This window comes from Microtus pennsylvanicus, chromosome 9 (genome assembly GCF_037038515.1).
Source record: "Microtus pennsylvanicus isolate mMicPen1 chromosome 9, mMicPen1.hap1, whole genome shotgun sequence".
NCBI classification, from domain to species: Eukaryota; Metazoa; Chordata; class Mammalia; order Rodentia; family Cricetidae; genus Microtus; species Microtus pennsylvanicus.
In genome coordinates, this window is record NC_134587.1 from 50,229,646 (window position 1) to 50,253,133 (window position 23,488).

The 23,488-nt window shown below is 49.6% G+C and overlaps 1 protein-coding gene across 6 annotated transcripts in view; it reads right to left on the reverse strand.

Annotated features, from left to right (window-relative positions):
- Positions 1-23,488, reverse strand: part of Ggta1 (glycoprotein alpha-galactosyltransferase 1 (inactive)) — an 83,759-nt gene that overhangs the window by 17,155 nt on the left and 43,116 nt on the right. For 3 of the 6 annotated variants that reach the window (XM_075986007.1, XM_075986005.1, XM_075986004.1), the window contains exons 2-3: positions 18,019-18,113; positions 6,654-6,742 (exon numbers count right to left, since the gene is read on the reverse strand). In XM_075986007.1, the coding sequence (XP_075842122.1) occupies positions 6,654-6,733 (80 nt within the window). In that variant the 5' untranslated portion in view covers positions 6,734-6,742; positions 18,019-18,113. The remainder of the gene's footprint in view (positions 1-6,653; positions 6,743-18,018; positions 18,114-23,488) is intronic. The other 3 variants (XM_075986008.1, XM_075986002.1, XM_075986006.1) reach the window with 1 other exon arrangement.

Below are 23,488 nucleotides of genomic sequence, written 5' to 3' on the forward strand. Positions count from 1 at the left end.
CCTGGGGGCGGGCTGGCCAGCCAGTGTAGCCAAAAATGACGATCTCTAGGTTCAGTGAGAGACTCTGTCTCCAAAACTCAGAGAATAATGGGGAAAGATCCTCGAAGCTGTCTTCTGGCCCACGCTGGTGCACACACAGGCGAGCACACCTAGACACATGTGCACAGGCGTGCACATATCACACACACCAATGCCCTCCCCCTGATTTGATGACTCCAGTATGGATTTTCATGTGACCGTGCCCATCCCAAATAAAAGTTTCACATTGACTCTCATTTTTCCAGCTGAGGTATGGGTGCAGTGGGCTTGGGCCTGTGGCCAAGGTCCCTGAGCAGGTAAGGAAACACTTCAGATGTAATACCTGGGAATGAATTACACTGAAATGAAGGCAAGCAGTTAAGAACAATTTGTTCTGAGCTTCCTGGCCACTGTGCCAAAGACAGGAAAGTAGAGCTTAACATAGCTCCTCCCTCAGTCCCTCACCCAGGAATACAGGCGCCTGCTAAACACCTAGCTGCCCCATCAGTCAGACAACAATGATTCCCAGATGACACCATTTGAAGAGTTACCTGATCAGAACTGAGGACAAAGCATGTTACTATTCTACAGAGACCAGTCTGGGGACTGGCAAAGTACAACCCTGAGCCCAGGGTCCTAGGTATCTGCTTCCTCCTTGCCTCTCTCCTTGCTGCCCCTGCACTGTGGCCTGAGCACCCCTGCGGCTGGCACGTAGAGAACAGCGCGGGTGGGGGACCAAGTGATGGAGGCATCCGGAGTTCAGAGCTCTTACTTTGTGTGGTATATCCACAAGAAGGAGCCTTCTGGGCTGAGGGCAAACAAGAAACAAAACACGTCACCTTACTTTTACTTCTCAGAGAGGCTTCACTGCCTTCTCACTCCTCCCAGGCCTCTCCTTCCCTTGAGACCAGCGGCAAATGCCCTGGGGATTCCCATAGCACCGCCAAGGATGGGAAGGGACTTCTGGCCATCTCAATTCCTGTTTTTTGCTTTGGGGATCTCCCCTCTAGCCCCCCTTCTTTCGTTTGAGGTTCGTCAGCTGTTACAGACAGGAAGGTCCTCTTCTACCGCATTCTCCGACGCTGGGCAATGAGGAAGCCCGGGTAGGTGGAAGCATCGTTGCCAGCCACCCCACACTGAGGATTTATCCCTCAACCCCCACCCTCAGGAGGCAGAGACTGGGACATTTAGCTCAGATCCCTTCTGCAGAGCAAACCCAAGGGTGTTGCTTTAACCAGCCAAGGCAATGAAGCTAACTTGATGCCTGGAAGCAAGGCCGGGACTTTAGGGGATTACCTCCCTTCCCTCATTCTCTAAGTACTTGCCGGTTACATCCTCCAAGAGTGAAGGGACTCATTGCTAGTCAGGGCAGACCCGTCCTTGCCCACGAGTGCTATACAATGTAACAGAAAAGACAGGCCAATCGTGCGCCTACTTAAGTCACTAACCAAGAAGTGCGGGTAAGCATACGCAGGAGCCCTTCTCAGGAGGACCTGCCGAACTTCCTGGAGAAGGCAGCACATTCTGAAGGACGAGGTGAAAGACATGAGATAAGAGTGTTCCCCAAAGAGCAAACAGTATGCAGAGGCCCTGAGGAAGGACGCATCCGCGAGGAAACGGGGCCAGAGCTTGTGGGACCTTCTGGGGGTTTGCTGAGCAGAACTGTCAGGAAGCCAATGTGGAAAGCGTGGCTGGAGAGCAGAGCTGTAGGGGTGGGGTGTGGAGCAGTGGAGCAGCTAGGTGCAGCAGAGGCCAAGACGGCCACGGCTCATGATGGCGCTGACCAGAGAGACTTCTGGGGATTGAAACAACAGATGGGTATGGCGGCTTGAGGCCTGTCAATCCAGCCTTGGGCGGCAGAGGCCACAGGTTGGAAGCCTCCCTGGTTTGCACAGCAGTGACCAGTCAGAACTACATATTGAGAACCTGTCTCAAGAAAAGAAAAAAAAAGTGACAGGACTTAGTGCCATTCGGAACCATTCACTGTGTAGAGACACCGTGCCCAAGTCCTACGCCTGACTTTGCTCATTCGGTAGATTCTACTAGGATCTCTTTGGCCTTCATCTCTTCTCCCCTCCTCCTCCCTGTGCTCCAGGGAGCAAGACCTACCTTCCTGCCTTCTTACTCCCCACCTGTCTTCCTGCCCTCTCACCCCCCCACCTGCCTCCCTGCCCTCTCACCCCCATCTGCCTTCCTTCCCTCTTACTCCCCACCTGCCTCCCTGCCCTCTTACCCCCACCTGTCTTCCTGCCCTCTCACCCCCTCCACCTGCCTCCCTGCCCTCTCACCCTCACCTGCCTCCCTGCCCTCTCACCCCCATCTGCCTTCCTTCCCTCTTACCCCCCACCTGTCTTCCTACCCTCTCAGCCCCCACCTGCCTCCCTGCCCTCTAACCCTTCCAGCTTCTCCCTAGACCTGCACTCTAGGACCAAGCCTTAAAGTTCCTGGCTCCTAAGCCAGAGGATAGATGTGGGGCCCCGGTGAACTCAGCCAGGTACTCTTCCAGGCTCAGGGAATCCTCTCACCACTGCAGCCACTCCTCTGCCCCACCCTCAGGGAATCCTCTCACCACTGCAGCCACTCCTCTGCCCCACCCTCAGGGAATCCTCTCACCACTGCAGCCACTCCTCTGCCCCGACCCTCACCCTGAAGAGCAGGGGCAGTCCGGGAGCCTTCTCAAGGTCATTCTGCTAACGAAGTACAGAACCCCCATATCTGAGCCTTGGGAGTAACTAACTCCACATCTTGCCATAGGAAGGCAAGGAGGGGGAAGAGACAATCAACAGGGGAAGACAATGAGGAGAAAGAGGGAGACATGAGAAGGGAAGAAGAGAATGAAGAGAAGGGGCAGGAGAATGGGGAAACGAAGGGGAGACAGGAGGAGAAGGGGAGACATCCAAGATTCAGAGCCTTGCCTGGCATTCCGGGTCCCCAGCTTGTCACCTCTTTAACAACCTTCCTTCTAACTCCTCTGTCCTCTCCCAGAATCCTTCATCGATAACCACACTGAACTGACACCCAGAGTCGCTCGCACTTTACAGTTATCCTAAGAGCAGGTGTTGGACACAGCCTGGAGCTAGGCACATGCTCAGTAACTTCCAGCCACCTTCATCATCTTCTTTGTCATTGTTCCAGCTCAAAAATATAGTGCTGTATTTTCAAACAGCTTCAAATCAAATGCATCCCTGTGTGATTCTCTCTCTCTCTCTCTCCATTGTTAAAAATGTTTTAGGTATTTTGCCTGTGTTCACATCTGTGCATCACTTCTGTTCCTGGTGCCCATGGAGGCCAGAAGGTGTCAGATTCCCTGAAATGGGAATCAAACCTGGGTCGTCCGAATAATCATGAACCATCTGAAGGTGTCAGATCCCCTGAAATGGGAAACAAACCTGGGCCATCTGAATAACCCTGAATCATCTCTCTAGCCTCTAGTATTAATTTTTGAGATACTTGAGTCCTGACTGGCTGGCCCTGTAGGCAACATTATTTTTCAATGATTTATTTACTAGTTGCTGGGTGCGGTTGCTTAGCTACATTTAAATCCCTTTGAGCACAGAGCCACATGCCTCTCTACAGTACACTGCATGGCCAGTTTGGACAGTGGCAGACACCTGCTTCCTCTCAGAACTCCTGCAGAAAGTCAAGTGAGTTCATGAGTCAGAAGCAAAGTATCTACAATGTCAATATCAAACAACTGCCCTGAAAAGCAGCCAGAACCTCCTCTGCTGTCATGCTCAGAACAGGTTCCTGGCAGCACAACATAGCTCTCCCGAGACGCCATGCTCATATGTGCTCTTGAGCCTTCATTTTTCGTGTGTGTGTGTGTGTGTGTGTGTGTGTGTGTGTGTGTGTGTGTGAGAGAGAGAGAGAGAGAGAGAGAGAGAGAGAGAGAGAGAGAGAGAGAGACGCATTGTGCAGTGCCTCTAAGGGTAGAAGAGAATGCCGAAGCCCTTGGAACTGTGAGCTGCCCGATGAGGGTACTGAGAACTAAACTCTGGAAGAGCAACAAGCGCTCTTAACCCCTGAGCCCTCTCTCTAGCCATCACGTCTTCATTCTATGAGCCATTCATAACACAGAGGCACAGTTAAAGTAGACAACACCAAAGCCCATTGAATCAAACTCAGTTTCAGAGCTTGCCGGCTATGCAAACAAGCATTCCAGCCCCAGGGGGGCACTTGCTCTCTTGGACAACTTCAGCGGCTGGAGTCACCGCTTCTACCCGCCACAATCTTGATGCCATGTTGCCCATTGGTGCAAATACTGCTACTGTGCAGTGAATGCCTGTGGCCACCCTAACTGTGTCTGTTGAAGCCCTGTCCCCAGAATGATGACATTGGACCTCTGAGAAATAACTAGGTTTAGATAGGCATTTAAATAAAGGTGGGACCTCATGATGGATTTAGCGTTTTTATCAGAAAAAACAATTACAAATTGCTTGTTCTCCGTAAAGTATGGGCCAAGGGAGACGGTCACTAGCTGTTTGCAAACCAAGAAAACTTCACTTGGGCACTGAGTCTCTGGCCTTGAGCACACTGAGAAGTAAGTTCCTGTTGTTGAAGTCGCCCAAGTGTGTGATGAGTGTTGTTAATGACGGAACAGGAATGTTTCTTGCTTATCTAAGGTGTAGGTATTAAACCACTGCACAGTCCAGGCCAGTGCCCTACCACTGAGCTGTGGTTTTTGTTAATCCGTTTTTGTTTCTGTTTTTAACATAATGCCTTATTCTGTAGTGCAGGCAGACCTCAACCTTACTATGTAACCCAGGTTGGTTCCAACTCATAGTGATCCACCTGCCTCGGCCAGTCAGGTGTGGGAACTGCAAGCATGACCCAACCCCCTGGGATGTTATCCCCGTTTTTACAGGTCGGGTACTGAAGAACAGAATAGCTGTGTAGCTGTCCCAAGGTCGCACACACACACACACACACACACACACACACACACACACACAGGCAGTAAAGGGAAGTCTGGGACACACAGGCAGTCTGGTTTTATGATCCAGTCAGGATGCTCTTCAGCCCCCGAGAGCCTAAGGGTCACACCCAACAAGTGAATCATCTCTTTCTTAACTAACTTCCTCAATTCAAAGGACCCACTCTCCAGACGTTTTAAGTGGGTCACACGCTAGCTTGTCCTGCCTTTTCTCAAACTTAGCTACTCAGAATGAAACAGCAGAACATCCTAGAAGTGGTTACATATCCACCACCCCTTTGAACCTGTATCTTTTGCATTCTGGCTGGAGGCTGCCCCTCCTAGGCCTATACCTAAGGACACAGTTGCTTTTTTGTAGCCAGGGGAGGTCTGCTGGCATCCCCACTGTGAAGATGGCCATCTCAAGACAGGTCCTACAGTTAAAACATCCCCACTGTGAAGATGGCCATCTCAAGACAGGTCCTAGAGTTAAAACATCTCCACTGTGAAGATGGCCATCTCAAGACAGGTCCTACAGTTAAAACATCCCCACTGTGAAGATGGCCATCTCAAGACAGGTCCTACAGTTAAAACATCCCCACTGTGAAGATGGTCATCTCAAGACAGTTCCTACAGTTAGCCGTACAATTAATGCAGTCGTTGAAGCTGAACGGAGCTCAGCTAGTGCCCCTTTCTTAGGCACCTGCTGGGGCTTTGCTATGGAGCTGGGTCTTCCTGAGGCCACTGACACGGGAGCTTCCAGAGGCAGAGGGAGCACAATAGATTTTAATTGACAGATGAGTTTGATGACTTAAGAGACATTTGCTTCATCCTGCTTTCCAAAGCCAAGGGAAGGAAGGGAGAGAGTGCTTCACCCAGACACAAATGAATCACTAGTAAAATGTAGTATGGGTTTTTGCACCAAAGCCAACCACTTGGACAGATCCTTTAAACTTCACAGATACTTTAGGACTGCAGAACTTAGGGCTAGTTTTTTTGTGGAATTACTATCTGAATTTTATCTATTTCTCTTTTTTCCTTTATTTTTAATTATTTTTAAATTTTATGTATGTGAGTGTTTTGCCTGTATGTATAGGTGTGTACCATTTGTGTGTCTGGCACCCATGGAGGCCAGAAAACAATTCAGGATGCCCTGGAACTAAAGTTACAGGTGTTTGTGAGCCACCATGTGGGTGCTGGAATTTAAACCCAGGTCCTCTGAAAGAGCAGCCAGTGCTCTTAACTGCTGAGCCACCTTTCCTGCCCTTTTATATTTTTGAGTCAGGGTCTCCCTGTAAAGCTATGGCTGGCCTGGAAGTCACTATGTAGACAATCTTGGCCTCAAACTCATGGTCCTCTTGTCTCTGCCTCCCAATTACAAGGATTCCATGCATACACCCCAGCCTGGCTTAAAATGCTTTATATAAGCTTATACAAATTACTCGAGGCTGTTTTGGGCTTAATGTGCCTTCTCTCTGGGTTTAGCCTACAGAAATGCAAGGTGTTAGGAGCACGGCAAGAACAGAGATGACTACTTTGGCAGAAGTTACCTGGATGGCCTGTGGTTTTAATAACCATCCAGGGCTGGGGACTACAGGAAGGGTGGAATCCTGTTTACAGCTCAGCTCCTCGTGTTCACCCTGCTTGGTCACTCTGCTGGCACCAGTCACAGCGAATAAAACAGCCTTTCCATCCCCATAATTCTAGCCGGTTTCATAATTACCTGCTGACGTATTCCCAAAACAGGACGAGCATGGTCGAAACAACCAGCATCGACAGGACCACTTTTCCCTTGATATTCATTATTTTCTCCTGTGCGGGGAAGGAAAAGAAAGAGGGAAAATAGATTAAATGAATTAAATCTGGAGTGAGAGATGGCTTCTTGGGCTGGAGAAACAGCTCAGCGGTTAAGAACACTTGCTGGTTTCCATTCCCAGCATCCAATGGCACTCCCAGCCATAGGTAACTCCGGTTCCAGAGAATCTGATGCCCTCACTCTTCTGGCCTCCATGGGTACCAGATAAATGGGTGGTGTACACATATGCACACAGGCAATATAAAATATTTTAAATAATAAAAATAACAAAAGGCCTCTGCCCACATCATTTCTAACAGGATACATTTGTGTGCAATGCACTAGAGATCAGAGGTGTGTCCCTGCTCGAGTGCACAAATAAAGCAGATGTAGTTAACGAGACTGCATGCTCTGGGAAGGATGCTGGAGGCGGAGCCGGAGCGGGGCGGAGGCAGAGCCAGAGCCGGGCGGAGCCAGAGCCGGAGCCACAGCCCTGGTATCAGCAAGCGAGGAGGTAGCTGTTAGTATTAGAGTTCCACAGAACTCCAGCTACCTCAGATTCGGAGCACCTCTGGTTCTGGGGCGAGGGGGGGGCGGGGATGGGGGGACGGGAGGGGGGCGTTCCCATTCCCCAACTCTGTAGTTCCTGGAGTACTGAGGACACAGCTAATGCCTCTTTATAACCTAGGCTTTACCTACTTTCCACCCCTACCCAGTTCGCTCCACCACACACCCACAAGCAAGCAAACAACTGGAACTACAGGAGGAAAATTGTGAAAGAAAGGGGAAGGGTTGCTTGGCAGGGAGGCTGGGAAGTCCTTCAGTGTGGGGTGATCAGGAAAGGCAAGCAGAAGGGACATGAAAGGTGAGCGCTGGATATGAAGATAAGAGGTGCCCCTGTGGAACAACAGCCTAATGGGCTAGCCAGAGAGAGCTTTAGAACGGAGAGTGAGCAGGGGTGGACAGAGCTCTCAGAGGTCCACAGGGAGTTTGGGAGGAAGAACCGGATCTGTGTTCATGTGCTGAGGGGTGGGGAGAGGATACTGGAACCCCAACATTAGTGGGGAGAGTCAGACGCATCTAATGACCACAGAGAGTGGGCAACTGGATCATGATCTGCATATTGCTGTTCCTATAGTGGGAAGTTTTGATATAACACGCTGATACCTTACTACACTCTTCTGTGTAGAGAGAAATCGTTCCTGGAGACTTGCCGGCTCTCTGAGATTCCAAGAGCTCAGACAGAATGAGCCTTTGACTCACAGTGAGCCAGCCATTCTGGAGCCAGGCCTCCTCCATCTGGTCCATGCACCCCACAAGGCAATAAGACCTGGCCTCATCACCCAGAGTACCATAAACATAGAGACCAGGCCTGCCAAAAGAACCAAGCAGATCTTAACTGCTCACTCTGCCCTGCTGGCTGTTCCTGGAGATCCCACTTCCAGCTCTCAGTATCACCGCAAGAAGAAGGGTTAGCTGAGAAACCTGTAAGAAGGCAGGCTGAGCAAGCCATGGAGACCAAACCAGAGCAGCACTCCTCCATGGTCTTTGCATCAGCTCCTGCCTCCTGGTTCCTGCCGTGAGCCCCTGCCCTGACTTCCCTCTGTGATGGAGTATGACCTGAGAGTTGTAGGGTAAAATAATCCCTTTCCTCCCTGTTGTTTTAGACCATGGTGCTTATCACAGCAATAGAAACCCTAACTAAGACAGAGTTCCAGGGACTGAACCCAGGTCCTCAGGTTTGGCAGCAAGCACCTTCACCTGCTGAGCCATCTCATTTTCCTCTTCCTTTTAGGTAGGTAGTTAGGAATAAGGACTTTCGCAGAGCTGGTTCTTAATGAGCTCAACACAGACATAAACTGTGGGATCATCTCAGCAGAAACATCTGTAAACCAGCAGAAGGCTTCCAGATTAATTCCAGAAGAGAGCACAGAGACTAGATCCAAACGCTGTACGTTAGCCAAACTGAGCTCAGAAGCCCTCCTCCCACACATTGAGAGCACAGCTTCTGGGAGACACAGTTAATTCACTCTAAGTTTAGCCCAGGGCCTTGGAGTGACCAGGACACAGCTGGTCCCCAACCCTTACTGTGATGCTGGCTGATCCCCAGTCCTCACTCGCACATCCTAAGCCTGCTTCCCCTACCTTATCTCCCACCCAACCAGAGAGCCCCACACCCATTCTGAACCAGTGAGAAGCCTGTCTACCTGTCCACGGACTCCCTAGTTTACTACAGGCTAGAGCCTAGCAGACTGGGCATAAAAACACCAGGCAAGGTCACTCATCTTCCGGTCTCCTCCCTTTCTTTTCAGAGGGCTGCCTTTCTACTCCCAGGAAGCTTTGCTTCTTCTTCACTAGCTCCTCATTCTGTGTGTGAGGTGATGACCGGGTGACTGCTGAGTTTCCCAAGCCTTAGTTCTCTGAGCCAAGCCCACCTGCACCAAGAAATAGAACTCATCACACTGAAGGATGCCCCACTAGACTGAGAGCCAGAGAAGTCCCGGGTTGAAGGTCACACAGATCTGAGGCTGTGGCAGTAGATCAGGATTTGAGTCCTATGTTCACACAAGAAATTAGTTTTTCAGCCTTCATCCACATCTCTATGAACACCTTGGAAAGCCAAACATCCTTTTATAACTCAAGGGGCGGCTCAGCCCTGATGTGGGATGCCCTTCTGTATGCTGTGAATATGTTTTATTATCATTGGTTAATAAAGAAGCTGATTTGGCCAATAGCCAGGCAGAATAGAACCAGTGGGAAATCCAAGCAAAGATAAAGGGAAAAGGAAGGCTGAGTCAGAGAGATACTAGCAGCCTCTGGAGAAGCAAGGTGTGTGGTAATACCATGACCATGTGGCAATACATAGATTAATAAAACTGGGTTAATTTAAATTTTAAGAGCTAGGCAATAACAGTCCTGAGTTAATAGGCCAAACAGTTTGTAATTAATATTAAGCCTCAGAGTGTTTATCAAGGAACTGGCGGGTGGGAGAGAAACCTCCAGTTACACAGCTCCAACTGACATTCTATTCTTTAATCCCTATCCTATTTGAATATTTCTATGGATAAACATTAATGTGTCCCATTCAGCTACATGGGAACTGCATGGGAACTGTATGGAGGCTAAGCAATCCATGTGCCTCAAAGTCTAAATTCAACCTATCTGGGCCCAGAGTTTCAGATTAGGGACTAAGGATCTTGACTAGATCAAATTAAGCTGGTTTCCTTGTTTTGACAATGGGGATAAGAATAGTGACAGGCCAGGTGATGGTGGTGCACACCTTTAACCCCAGAACTCAGGAGGCAGAGGCAGGTAGATTCTGTGAGTTCAAGGCCAGCCTAGTCTACAGAGTGAGTTCCAGGACAGGTCTATAGCTTCTGAGAAACACTGTCTTGAAAAACAAAACAAACAAACAAACAAAAGATGACAGCTGTGTGTAAATCACCAGAGAAAGCCTGCAACCTGAGTCTCATACCCAAAATGTACCATAGAAGGAGTGAAAGGCTCCTACATGGTTTCCTCTGACTGCCATTTGTGCATTCTGGCATATGATACAAAACACACACACACACACACACACACACACACACCTTTAATCTGAGAACAACTAAGGAGGTGAAGCAGGTGAGTTTCAGGGCTACATAGTGAGACCCTGTCTCAGGAGAGGGGAGGGAGAAGGAGGGAGAGAAAAAGGGAGGACAAAGGAAGGGGGAATCATAAAATAGGATACAAGCTCTTTTAAAATGTTAGTCTTCATTACTGATGTTCATGAAAGAGGCTGCTGGGAGGGGGCTGAAAATGGGGGCTGATACTCAGTGCTCAAAATATTTGGAGGAAGGAGAACTCTGAGATAAAAACAGCTTATACAAATGGATGCAAATCAAAGTTTCACCATCTATATTGTAATGGTAAAAATAAAATGCAGCAGGATCCCCAAGGGGTGAGTCACAGCACCAACGTTATGGTGAAAACAAAATGCTGCAGGTTTACTGAGGGGCACAGTGGCAGAAATGCTGCAGGTCCCAGAATGGCAGCAGTGGGTAGCAGTCCCCAGTCCATGGCAGGTCATGAAGGCAGCCAGGTCCCAGGCAGGGAGCTGCAAGGTGGGTGAGAGACCAAGACGGATAGGCACGCCATGCAGAAAAAGTGGGTATTTATTTAGTGGGTTATGGAAGGGAAGGGAAAAAGAGGGGAAGGGGAGAAGGTAGAGAGACAGAAGCTGCTTCATTTGGAGAGCAATGGAAAGGGAGGGATCGGGCTGAAGGCAGGAAATAAGAGGCAGTAGATGGGGGAGGGAATGGGGGAGGCTTGTCTCTTAAAGGGACAGGACAGACCATTACATATACTAGCTCAGCCTGAGGAAGAGCTGCTCTAAAGGGAAACTAACTCCAATTTTCTCTAATCAAGTTCTAGGATACCCTGTGTTTGCTGAGAGACAAGGGTGAGCATTGGCTTCCAGGCTTGGCGGTACCAACTTACCAAGGACCAAAGCAAAGCCTCTGCCAGCTAGAAGAGGGATGACACAGAGAGACAGTATCGCCTATGCCATCAGAGGCGGTCCCGAGCAGCACATCTCCCAATCCCCACCACAAACATCCCAGTTGCTGTCACATCTGTAAAAACCTTGTGAAGCCATGATTCTTCCCTTTGAAATGGGATTCATTCCCAGAACACCTCAGCAGTGAGACTTCTGCACAGGCAGTGGAATGACCTTTCCATTCCCCCACAGCATGAGGTCTTACTTAGAGTGATAACATTCACTCTTTGTTCTAACAGTCAAATTTACATTGAGTCAATCCCACAAAATTCCCTGCTAAGAGACCACATAGAAATTTCTATAAAAGGCAGGCACTGAGCAGGAAGGCAGTGTGCCCCCCACCTGCTAGCAAACAAACACGGGCATCCCCAAAGCTGGTTATCACAAGAGATTAGGTGAGGAGAATGGGTGAATCCAGGACTCTGGGACGGTTAGTAACCTTATCTAAATATTTGGAATGTCAGGTATTTCCCCTTGAATGCTGGCTCTTTCCCGGTGGTGTCACCTGTTCCTGAGTGCTGCTTTGTCAGGTTCTACCTGCCCCTTTTTTGTGATCCTAAAATGCATATATTTTTGTCTTTGCCTATGGAAATCTCCAACTATGTCTGTAAAAACTAAAAAACTCAAGGAGATTGTCCTTCACTTCATTTTTCCCCTCGCTGGAAAAATAAAGAATATGCAGAGGTAAGGTGCTTGAGTTCATTTTTTTTTTAATCCCTTAGATCTTTGCTAGACATAGGCGACCTATTCTGAACCCCAGGGGAATTGCTGAGGCTGGTGACCCAACTGGTGACCTTTTTAGATTTCAGGAATTTACATCAGAGGTGACTCTCAGAGTACACTTCTTTTTAGGCTTCACTGCTGGCTTGAAACCACCCACGGTGGCTAATCACCCTGCCTTGCCATCTGAAATGCCAGTCAGAGTGAAGTGCTAGAAATGGGCACAACATGCTTCCCAGAATCCTCCTAGAAACTCCAGCCTCCAGGGAAGGGAGGGTCGGCTGGATGGCCAATTAGTCTTTTAAAACCATTTTGTATTTCTCTCTGGACCAAAATGAGCCATTTGGCAGACGATGTGGCCTACAAGTTCTTCGACATCTGTTCCTCGGAACTTTGAAAACTGCATGGTGTATAATACTAGTGTCATGATAATGATGATGATAATGATAAAAAGGTAGAGGAGGAGAAGGAGGGGAGAGGGAAAAAAGAAGGAAGGAAGGAAGGAAGGAAGGAAGGAAGGAAGGAAGGAAGGAAGGAAGATCGAATCAGAAATAGCCTCAGGCATGTGCAGCCAGGTCACCACACAAACTGTGCCTGGTGTATGCCAAGGACAGACCATTAAGAAGTTCAACATTTGTAATACCACAGAGGCTGGGGACATCAGGGATATTTCTTAAGCAAGAGTTTTTGATGTTTATGGGCTTCCCAAATTCTATGTCAAACTGTATTACTATGTGAACTGTGCCATTCAAAGCAGGTGGTCAGGAATCGATCTCATGAGCTAGGCTGGAAGGACTAAACATTGCCACCATGATTTAGAACTGCTGGTGCTACCCCACAACCTCCACCAAAGCCTACTTAAAGAGGCAGCTTCAGATAGGCAGAAGAAAAACCATCTGGAAAAATAAAAATGAAAGTTGTACTTTAAGAAGAAAGAAATGAGTTTGAATGGTGTAGGAGACCCCTGGGTGATCTGAGCTGGCCCAGTGGTTCAGCTTGTGAAAGTGTGGGGCTCTGCTGCCAGCTCTGAGACCCTCTGACTCTGTGATCTAACTCCATCCTCTGGCCACTCCCAGACTCACCCCTGCATCACTTGGCTCCTGTGTGGGTTCTCATATGAGCACCTGCACCCCAACTTCTGGGACATACACTGATGCTGGTGGCATTTCACAGGACAGAGCCATGCTGTGAAGCCTCCACCTTCCTGGCTCCACCTCATGGTCCAATGACCACCCCTCAGAAAATCTCACAGAGTCACACCAACCAAGTGACAACATTTCTTCCAAACAGTTCCTCTCTGGAGGGGACGCTGAGCAAGCCTGTTTTCTCCATCTCATATCAGGGTGAAAGGTGACCCTCAGCTGGAAGCTGGATGCCGAAGGGCCCTGGAAAAGCCATTATCACCATTGTGAAGAGCAGGGGACAGGCGGGGAGAAAGCACTTGCCAAAGAAACCAAACCTCCTGGGAAGCATTTGCCTTCCTGCCTACAAGCCTGCCACCACGGCCTGGAATCCACCCTTCCTCCCCAAAGAAGGGCCAGGCACGATGAGTCCAGGGTGGCACAGGCCCTTCAAGGTACTCGGTAGGTGCACCAATATGTTTGTAAGGTGAGCAAATCAGTGAGAGCCGCCCAGACCCATCAACCACCATGGACTAGGCTAGTGGGTCCTAGTGGATTAGCAACCAGAGACACATCAATAAACAAGACCCAGAGGAGGAGGCAAAGGCTAAACAGGCTACAGAGTGTCTGGTAGTGACCAATGTTACAAAGGCAAACAAAGCAACAGAATAACAAATAGGATATTATTGCCTATTGATTGCGCGCGTGCACACACACACACTCACATGACGGAGCTCCACACTTCACCACTGTATAATCCTCGGCCTAAGATAGTGTCTTCTGGCTCCCCCAAAGCCCTCAGTTAACCAAGAGTGTTAATTCAGCACTACAGGTAAAAAGTAGATTAAGTGGAGTAGATTAGGTAGAAATTCTGAGCCCAGCAAGGACCCAGATGTATTCCCTGGGGAAGTTGCTTAACCTGAGGCTCTGTCTCATGTATAATATGGAGACACAAACATCTTCCTTGGGGCTTTGCAAAGGACAGAGGTAGGACCAAGCCTCATTGGGCAGGCAATCAGCATGTATGGCAGCCATAACCATAACAATGTTCTTGAGGGAGAGAGGTTCCAATCATGGATGCAGAGACAAGAATCTCAGGCCCATATAGCAAGCCCTCACAGAACAGCTGGAATGAGCCCAAGACCCCATTGCAATCTGAGGGAAACCCTGCTTTTCCCAGTCTGGGACAAGGTTGCAGTCAGACATCCCCACCGTTTCTCATGGGTGCCTCCATTAGGGCGCCAAGATCAGGCAGAAGTGGCCAAGGCCCATCCTGTGCAAAGACCAAGGGAGGCAGGGTTTCACAGTGGATAAAGTCTTTGGACTGATCATCTCCGGGCCTGGACAAGAAACCAGTCCCAGTGCATATCCCTTAAGCATAAGAGCCCACCCTGCTGCCGCGGTCCATTCGCCCTCCCTAGACTGACTGGATGACTGTTGACAGACTCCTTGGGCGACCAATGTACCTCAAGTCCGGAGGCTGGCTTACCAGGCCTCGGGCAGCTTGGCCTCCGGGTCCCCTCACGATGGAACTTTACTCATGTTGGAGCACAGATAGGAACAAAACTCAAGAAGATTCTAGAGTAGCAGCAATCAATCCCCTAGAGTCTGGAGGAGTCCCGGGCTAGCTCTGGCAGCTGTCAGGAGCTGCCCCAGAACCTTGTACAGCATCCAGGACCCACCTTCTTCCTCCCTGCCCAGGGGTCACGATGGGCCAGGGCTCTAGTGCCTTCCCAAGCGGCACCCAAACCTAGCTGCCCAACTGCCCTACGTACCAAGGATAAAGGGCTACACGCTCACATCTGCCTGAAGCCACCTGAACAGGGCGCCGTCCAGACCGTCCCAGATGTGGCATCGCCACCAACAATCTAAGGAGCCCAAAGTAATTCTGCCCCGTGCTAAGCAGTGGACAACAACCACTCGTGAACTATGATGGAGCCCAAATAAATTAGTCTTTCGGTTTTATTTCTCTTTTTTTTTCTTTTTTGCTTCTCTACTGAGTTCCACCCCCAGGTCTCAGGGTCTCATATGGTAAAGAGAAATGACACCTGAAAGTTGTCCTCTGACCTCCAAATGCATGGGCAAGTGCCCTCCCAACCCCCAACATGCTAAATAAATGTAGAATAAAAGAGAAAGAGAAAGACAGTGGAACAGCAGTGGGTCACTGCTCTTTCAGGGGTCAGATGACCCGTTCCCAGGGGTCGCCTAAGACCATCAGAAAACAGACAATTACGTTACAGTTCATAACAGTAGCAAACATAGTTATGAAGTAGCAGTGAAATGATTTTATGGCTGGGTCACCACAGCATGAGCAACGGGATGAAAGGGTCGCAGCGTGAGGACGGTTGAGAACCACTGGCCTAGAATATCTGCGTCAGGACACTGATAAGATCGAGGAGTCTGCGGTGGGGTGGAAAGAGGTTCAGCAGTAAAGAGTGTGCACTGCTCTCTCAGGACAGTTTGGCTCCCAGCATCCACCAGGCCGGTCACAATCACTGCAACTCCAGAGATTCGACACCGCTGGTTCTGAGGGCACCCGGACTCGTGTGCACACAGACACACATGTATGGACATAAGTTAAAAGTAATAAAAACATTTTTTAATTTGCAGTCAGATATAGCAAGGGTATCAGGCCGCTCCACACAGCTCATCTCTTTTCCAATTTTTCTACCATTTTATTATTGTTTTCTGAATGTTGTGTCTGAAGGCCTTGGCCTTTTTTCCTACTACATTATCCCTTCTCATAGTCTACACACTCACTTCTCGACCTGATAGTGATCTACAACTTTAAATTCTTTTCTTAAAGCGCCCTGCCCCACATCGAGTGAGCTTCCAGACTACAAATACCTGCATTCTTCCTGAGCCAGGGCCAGGCCAAGCTGGGCTAAACCTTTCTCCAGCTGTCTTTCAATTCTGTCTCAACAACCCTGTGATGTAACTCTACGATTAATCCCATTCTGCAGACAAGAAAACGGCTCGGAAAGGTTAAGCAACTGCCCATACACTCAGCACACAGTGCCGCGGCTGGGTCCCACCCAGGGAATGTGCCTCCAAGGCCCTGTCCACCATCACAGACAGGCTCAAGTCTCTTTATGCCGCTCAGGGCTACCATGGAGTGACTTACTCAAACACCACCTAGGGTCAGCTTTTCCTCAGATCAGCTGGGGAGCCTGACTGGATCACTCTTCTGCCACTAGCGAGGTCTCTCCTTGTGTGCCTGGGTGTGGGGATTCCTCACTTGTGGTGCCTTTACACTTAACAATGGCCAGTGGTCACTGTGGTGACCACGGTTAGGCTTTCCGGCTAAACCAAGCTAGACTGAAGGGGCAGCTGGCATAACGTCACTGAACACACTCAGAAGCGATGGATTTTAAGGGCAGAGTATCTGCCTCTAGGTCTTGTTCTTGGCAGGGGGACGTGTCAGGGTAAGGGGAACCATTTTATTATAAAATTTCCTGTGGAGAGAAACATGATACAACTGATGGAGAAAAAAAATAGAAGCCAATTTCCAGTTATGCTTTTCATTAAGAAGATTGGAATCAGGCTGGAGAGCCGGCTCCGTGGCTAAGAGGCTTCCTGCTCTTACAGAGGGCCTGCAGCTTGGTTCCCAGCACCCACACCAACAGCTCACAACTGCCTGTAACTCCAGGGGGTCCAATGCCTTCTTCTGGCTTCTGTACCCACACATGTAAGTGCACATGCATGCACACATGTTGAGCACGCGCACACACAAAAACACAGAATATTAATGACAATAGGGTCAGAATAAAAACAGATTCAGGAAAATGAGGGTCAGGTGCATGGTCAACTGTCACCCCAGCCATCACACACAAAACAGGCAGTACACACCACAGGCCGCACACACCACAGGCAGCGCACACTGCAGGCTGCGCACACCACAGGCCGCGCACACCACAGGCAGCATACACCACAGGACTTACACACCGGAGGCAGTGTACACCACAGGCTGCGCACACAACAGGCAGTGCACACCACAGGCCGTGCACACCACCGACCATACACACCATAAGCAGTGCACACCACCGACCATACACACCATAAGCAGTGCACACCACCGACCATACACACCGTAGGCAGTGCACACCACAGGTAGCGTACACCACAGGCCATGCACACCATAGGCAGCGCACACCACAGACCATACACACCATAAGCAGTGCACACCACAGGTCGTGCACACCACAGACCATACACACCGTAGGCAGTGCACACCACAGGCAGCGCACACCACAGGCAGCGCACACCACAGACCATACACACCATAAGCAGTGCACACCACAGGCCGTGCACACCACAGACCATACACACCGTAGGCAGTGCACAACACAGGCAGCGTACACCACAGGCCACGCACACCACAGGCAGCGCACACCACAGGCCACGCACACCACAGGCCGTACACCCTTACTAAGAGTTATCTCACTGCTTCCACTTCAGTCTCCTTCAGGAAATCCAGATGCAGGATCCAGCTACCATTTTTCCTGGCTGCCCCAGGAATCATTCATCAAAATATTCTCTACATCAAGAGACATGCTGGGGTGTTCTGTGCAGTCTTGAGAAGACTCGGCGCTCTCCCAGTGTCCTGCCCAGGCAAGATTCAGTCCCTGCTCCTGCACTGTCAACTGGACCCCTACACAGAGAACTCCAGGCTGCACCGGGACAGCACTGAGCCCTGCCAAGAGAAGCGGAATCAAGTGGAACTTACAGCCAAAATCCCTGAGCCAGCATTCCGCCAGCCCCTGCTTCCAGAGGCACCGAGGAAAGGAGAAAGAGACCAGGGAAAGGTTAGGGAGAGAGCAAGGATCTTCCCTCAGGTGGGACCACTTTGCGGCCTAACAGTAGTTCCTGGTAACCCACAACTGGCACACACAAATCCTTTTAATCAAGCGCGTACCTCATCGTCCGCCGTGTTCCCTCCAGAGCTAATGGCAAAGTTCTACCGAGCAGGAGGCAGGGCTCAGAGGAGGGGAAGGTACAGTGTTCCAGCTCCTGTCAAAACAATAAACAGCTGTTTCAGGAAGAGGGGGGCAGACAGAGCCCTCAGCGGCAGCCATAGGCTTTGTTTCCTCGGCCCCGGGAAACGGGCTGTTGACCGGATCTGCATGCCCAGGCAGAACCGGTGCTCTGGGCCATCCTCGGACTCCCTCATCAAGGGGAAAACCAGAGGACCAAATCAGGTCAGGAGTCACAGGAGACCAGGTCGCCGCCCCTCCACATCACCCACTCCTGGGGAAAACTGGGAGCCATGCAGGATGCAAACAACCTCACGGTATACCTCCCAGAGACAGCCAGTGGAGACGCGTGCAAGATGGCCCAAGGCAGAAGCAGGTGAGCCGATAACAACTTTGATGAGATTGCCTACGTGTGGTGCTGAGAAAGCTTTGCCTCCACAGCCTGCTCTGCAAGTCACACTTTTGTGGAACACTGTGCTTTAAAAAAACAGTGTGAGCCAGGTGTTGTGGCGCATGCCTTTAATCCCAGCATTCAGGAGGAAGAGACAGGTGGATCTCTGTGAGTCTGAGCCAGCCTGGTCTACAGAGTGAGTTCCAGGACACAGGACAGCAAAGATACACAGAGAAACACTGTAAAAATTAAATAAATAAGTAAAAAAGAAAAAGAAAAAAGGAAGGAGGGAAGAAAGATGATGTGAATCTCCATACAAAGTCTTTATTATATGAACTTGGAAAGGCCAGAGGCCACACCTGCTCCTGAAGGGATAAGACCTTTCCCTCCCCACCCTACTGGAGGCAGTTTAAGAAGGGGGATTTCTGTCTAGTGCTTTCTTCTTTTTCTTTCTTTCCCCCTTCTTTTCAAGTAGCCCATGAATTGACTGTGTGTCAAGGATGGAACTTCTGACCTCTTGCCTGCCTGTCAATAGTACCGGGGTGCAGCACCCCCACATCCAGCTAAGTGATACAAGGGATGGGGCCCAGGGCTGTGTGCATGCTGGGTAAGCCCCATCATCAGCTGAGTTTTTCCAGAAGCCCACTGTTCCCAGCAGCACTGCAAAGGGCACACATTGGCTCAGGCAGGGTCTCTGCCTCCTTCCCTCCCCAAGTGGCTGGGACACTGCCGGGAAGTCTGGGAACCCTAGACGATGGGAAGGGACCAATGCCAGACAGGAAGGAGTCAAGGCCTGGCCTCCTCCTCCTCCTCCTGTTCACAAAAGGAAGTGTCTCGGCTTCCTCCTCTGAGGACAGGAGCCAGCTGACCACCACCTTCAGGAACCGGAAGTTCTTCCTAACAGCTGACTTAAATGCTTCTAATGATATCCATTCAGCCCACAGGAACACGGGCCTGTGACAGCCATTCTGCTCTCAAACCTACTCCCAAGAGATGAGCATCGGAACACAACACAGCCCGCGCTGGACCCCAAGGCCCGTCAGAAATGGCAAGTTGCCACCAAGTGCCACAATGACATCCTATCTGTAACAATGAGAACATGCAAGCTGCAGCCACGTCACATCAACAGAAAAACTTCAACACTCAGTACACGGCAAAAAGAACTCACCCAAAAGGATATATCGGGTCAGGCATGGAAGTGCATGCCTATGGTCCCAGCACTTGGGTCAGGCATGGTGGTGCACGCCTACCCATGATCCCAGCCCTTGGGTCAGGCATGGTGGTACATGCCCACTTATGATCCTAGCCCTAGGGTCAGGCATGGTGGTGCACGCCTACCCATGATCCCAGCCCTTGGGTCAGGCATGGTGGTGCACGCCTATCCATGATCCCAGCACTTGGGTCAGGCATGGTGGTACATGCCCACTTATGATCCCAGCCCTTGGGTCAGGCATGGTGGTACATGCCCACTTATGATCCTAGCCCTAGGGTCAGGCATGGTGGTGCACGCCTACCCATGATCCCAGCCCTTGGGTCAGGCATGGTGGTGCACGCCTATCCATGATCCCGGCCCTTGGGTCAGGCATGGTGGTGCAGGCCTACCCATGATCCCAGCACTTGGGTCAGGCATGGTGGTGCACGCCTACCCATGATCCCAGCCCTTGGGTCAGGCATGGTGGTGCATGCCTACCTATGATCCCAGCACTTGGGTCAGGCATGGTGGTGCATATGCCCATTTATGATCCCAGCACTCAGGAGGGTAGAGCAGGAGAGGCAGGGTTCCAAGGCCAGTTTGGGCTACATAATAAGTTTGTGGCCTATAAGCAGTACAGCTCAAATGGGAAGGTATCCTGGCAGCCAGGAGCCAAGGAATACTACAAAGTCACACCTTACAACAAACCTCACACAAGAGATTTATTGGAAGAGAAAACACCAGGAGGGTGACTGCCTCTGCTTGGGTGAAAAGCAGCAGCGAACTGAACAGGATAAAGGGCTTTTAGGTCTTATAAACAGGGAGATGATATGGGGTTCCCTTCTGTATGCTATGAATGTTTTATTACCATTGGTTAATAAAGAAGCTGTTGCGGCCAATGACTTAGCAGAGTAAAGCCAGGAGAGAAAGAGAGAGAGAGAGAGAGAGAGAGAGAGAGAGAGAGAGAGAGAGCAGAGTCAAAGAAATGCCATGTAGCTGCCAAAGGAGACAGATGCCAAAACCTTAACAGTAGGCCACAGCCTCATGAAGATCCACATATTAATAGAAATGGCTTAATTTGAGATGTAAAGTTCCTTCATAAGAAGCCTGAGCTAATAGGCCAAACAGTGTTATAATTAATTTAGTTTTTGTGTGACTATTAGGGTCTGGGCAGCTGGGAAATGAATGAGCAGTCTTTGGCTATACAGGGCTTAGAGTTTCTTGGCACAGGAGTGGAACTTTCCAGGGTGGATATTGGTGAGATTTCACATCCAGAGATTGAGTTTTTTTTTTTAACTCTGTAGGATGGGGGCAGGAATAGCAGTTAGAGCATTCTGTGGGTGAAACCTAGTAGTTAGAGGATCTGGGGGAGGCTAGCTGCTCGTGTAGCTAGAGGGGCACACATTCCCTTCTTTTAGTTTATTATTGAGAAACAATTAGGTCATCGGAAAGAGGGCAATGTTATCATCATGTATTTCCGGCTGAATGAGGGCGTTAGAGTCCTTTGGGTGAACTTGATCATCACCATCAGGGTATAATCATGAGTCATTGGCCCCTGGCTCTGTAGACAGGGGCTGGTAATCCCATAATAGGAACTGGTTAAAAGTCTGGTTGTAGATCTTTGGAATCTGTTGTTGAAGAAATCTAGGGAGGAAGTTTATAAGGCAGGGTGTAACTATTAGGATTAAGAAAAGCAGGAGAAAGCAGGTTAAGAAGAAAGTGAGTCACTAGCCAGAGGTATCAGGCTGTTTCTTACATTTTTGGAGGTTCATCTGTAGTTGCCAGATCTTGTCCTTTACCATACCTGACTGGCTGGCACAGAAGCAACATTCCTCCCTGAGGCAGACACAAAGGCCACCTCTTTCTGCTCTTAGTTAATTCTGTAGCAGTTATGGTGGCCCAGTGAGTTTATCTGGTCCTGTAGGGTAAGGATGGTCTGAGCCACCATTGGAGATCCTGGAGGAACTGAGAGGAAAACCAATGGCAAACAGCTAGGGAAGAAGTCAGTCCCGGGTTTGGGCACCAAAATGTAAGTGTCAGAGCTCTGACAGAAAGAAATCCTGGCATTCAGAAGCCAAGGAACACCCATTGCTCAGGAGGGAAAGGTGTCCTGGCTGTTGAACGCCGGGCTATACTACAGCTGTGAAGGGAAAGGTAAGCTCCTGGCACGCTTGTGTGGCTTTCATAGTAAAAGAAACAAAGCAGGGAGCTCCATAGACACACTTACCCAGTAGAAGGGGAAAGACAGGTGGTTAGAGCAGGTGGAGGAGAAAATAGCTGGAGAAGGGCCAGCATCTTAGTAAGGAGAATTCCACACCTGGTGGGCAGCCCAAAGAATGTAGAATACTTGGGGGAGGGAGCTGGGTGAGTGGGTGAGCGGGAGGGGAATGGGAGGAGGGGAGGAAGTAGAAATTTTTGAATGGAAAAATAAAAATATATATTAAAATTAAAAATAATAATAGTAGGAAATAGGAAATAAATTGTTTTCAGAGAAGTTTATTCTGTGTTGGATAAAAAAAAAGAATGTAGAAGACTCTTTCTTACAAGGTCAGAGATAGAGGCTATGGAGAGAGTAGTTATTGAGCCTGAGTGACACGTGTGGTGGGATTTGATAAGGCTGATAAAACTGTGACCCTACCCTGACAACAGGGGAATAAGATGTGGGTCCCTAAAACTCCATCAGGACTAAATGGGTGGCCCGAGTGCCCAGAGAGAGACAGGTCACCCTGATGCTGTGATGTCTACTGGAGGCTCCCAGTGAGAGATGGCAGTGGTTAAGTCAAGGGAGCCTGGACCCCTCAGTCATCCATGGACAGATCTAGGAGGTCAGCTTAAGGGTCACCTGGGCTTTATGTGCCCACGCCGCAAGAAACATGGGCACAGTCAACACCCAATGCCCCTCTTGATGGCACCTTGTACATACATGGTCTGGGTGGTTTTGGAAGCATCAGACAGGCCTGGGTTCAGTGACCCTTCTGACTTCATTTGAAACAGGAACTCGGAGGTTCTCTGGCTTTGGGGATTAGGGAGCCTGGGCAGTTGCTATGGGCAGTCAAAAGGCCTTGGCTAGCACCAGGTACTTTTTAAGGCTTTTTCATCTCTCCCGTGGCACACCTTAAAGGCCTGTACAGTTGGGGGCTCTTTCTCTAAGTTTGTCCTTACTATCAGGGAAACTCTAGGAGAAGAAGGTCCTAAAGAGTTATTTTCCATGAGGGGGTCTCAGGATTCAGACTGTCATGCTGTAAGAGGGCCTTTGTGAAGTGGTCCAGGAACTGAGGTGGTTATCATGCTTGTCCTGGATAACCTCTTGGCTTTTTTTTTCATAATTTACTTCTTTAAGGGTGGCCAGCCAGGATGCAAGTTACAAACCGATCCCTAGCATGGATGCCCCTCGGGTATAGTAATTTTATTCAGGGTCCTGGTCTACCTCAGCCCTGACTGGGTGGGCGGCCTGTGACTGAGAAGGAAGAAAGGGAACCAGAGATGCTGGAGAGGAAGAGAAGAGACTGTGGTTTGAGGCTTGCTAGTGCAATCAAAAATAGTGGAAGAATCATCTACTTGGGGACCTCACAGTGAGGAGTTGTTTTTCCTTAGATGGTTTCTGTCATACGGTCACATTCCAAGATGGCAGTGAGGTCATCCTTTCCAACCCTAGCAAAGGTGACTGTCAGTCACATGGCTACCTCCATTCCAGGGTAGGGAGAGCAGCTAGGGTAGCAGTGAGCCACATGTTTCCTTTAAGATTACCTATATAGAGATCTTTAACTATCAACCCTGGTGTTAGGAGCTTTAAATTAACTCTTTAGTTACAGATTTTACAGGTTTTTAA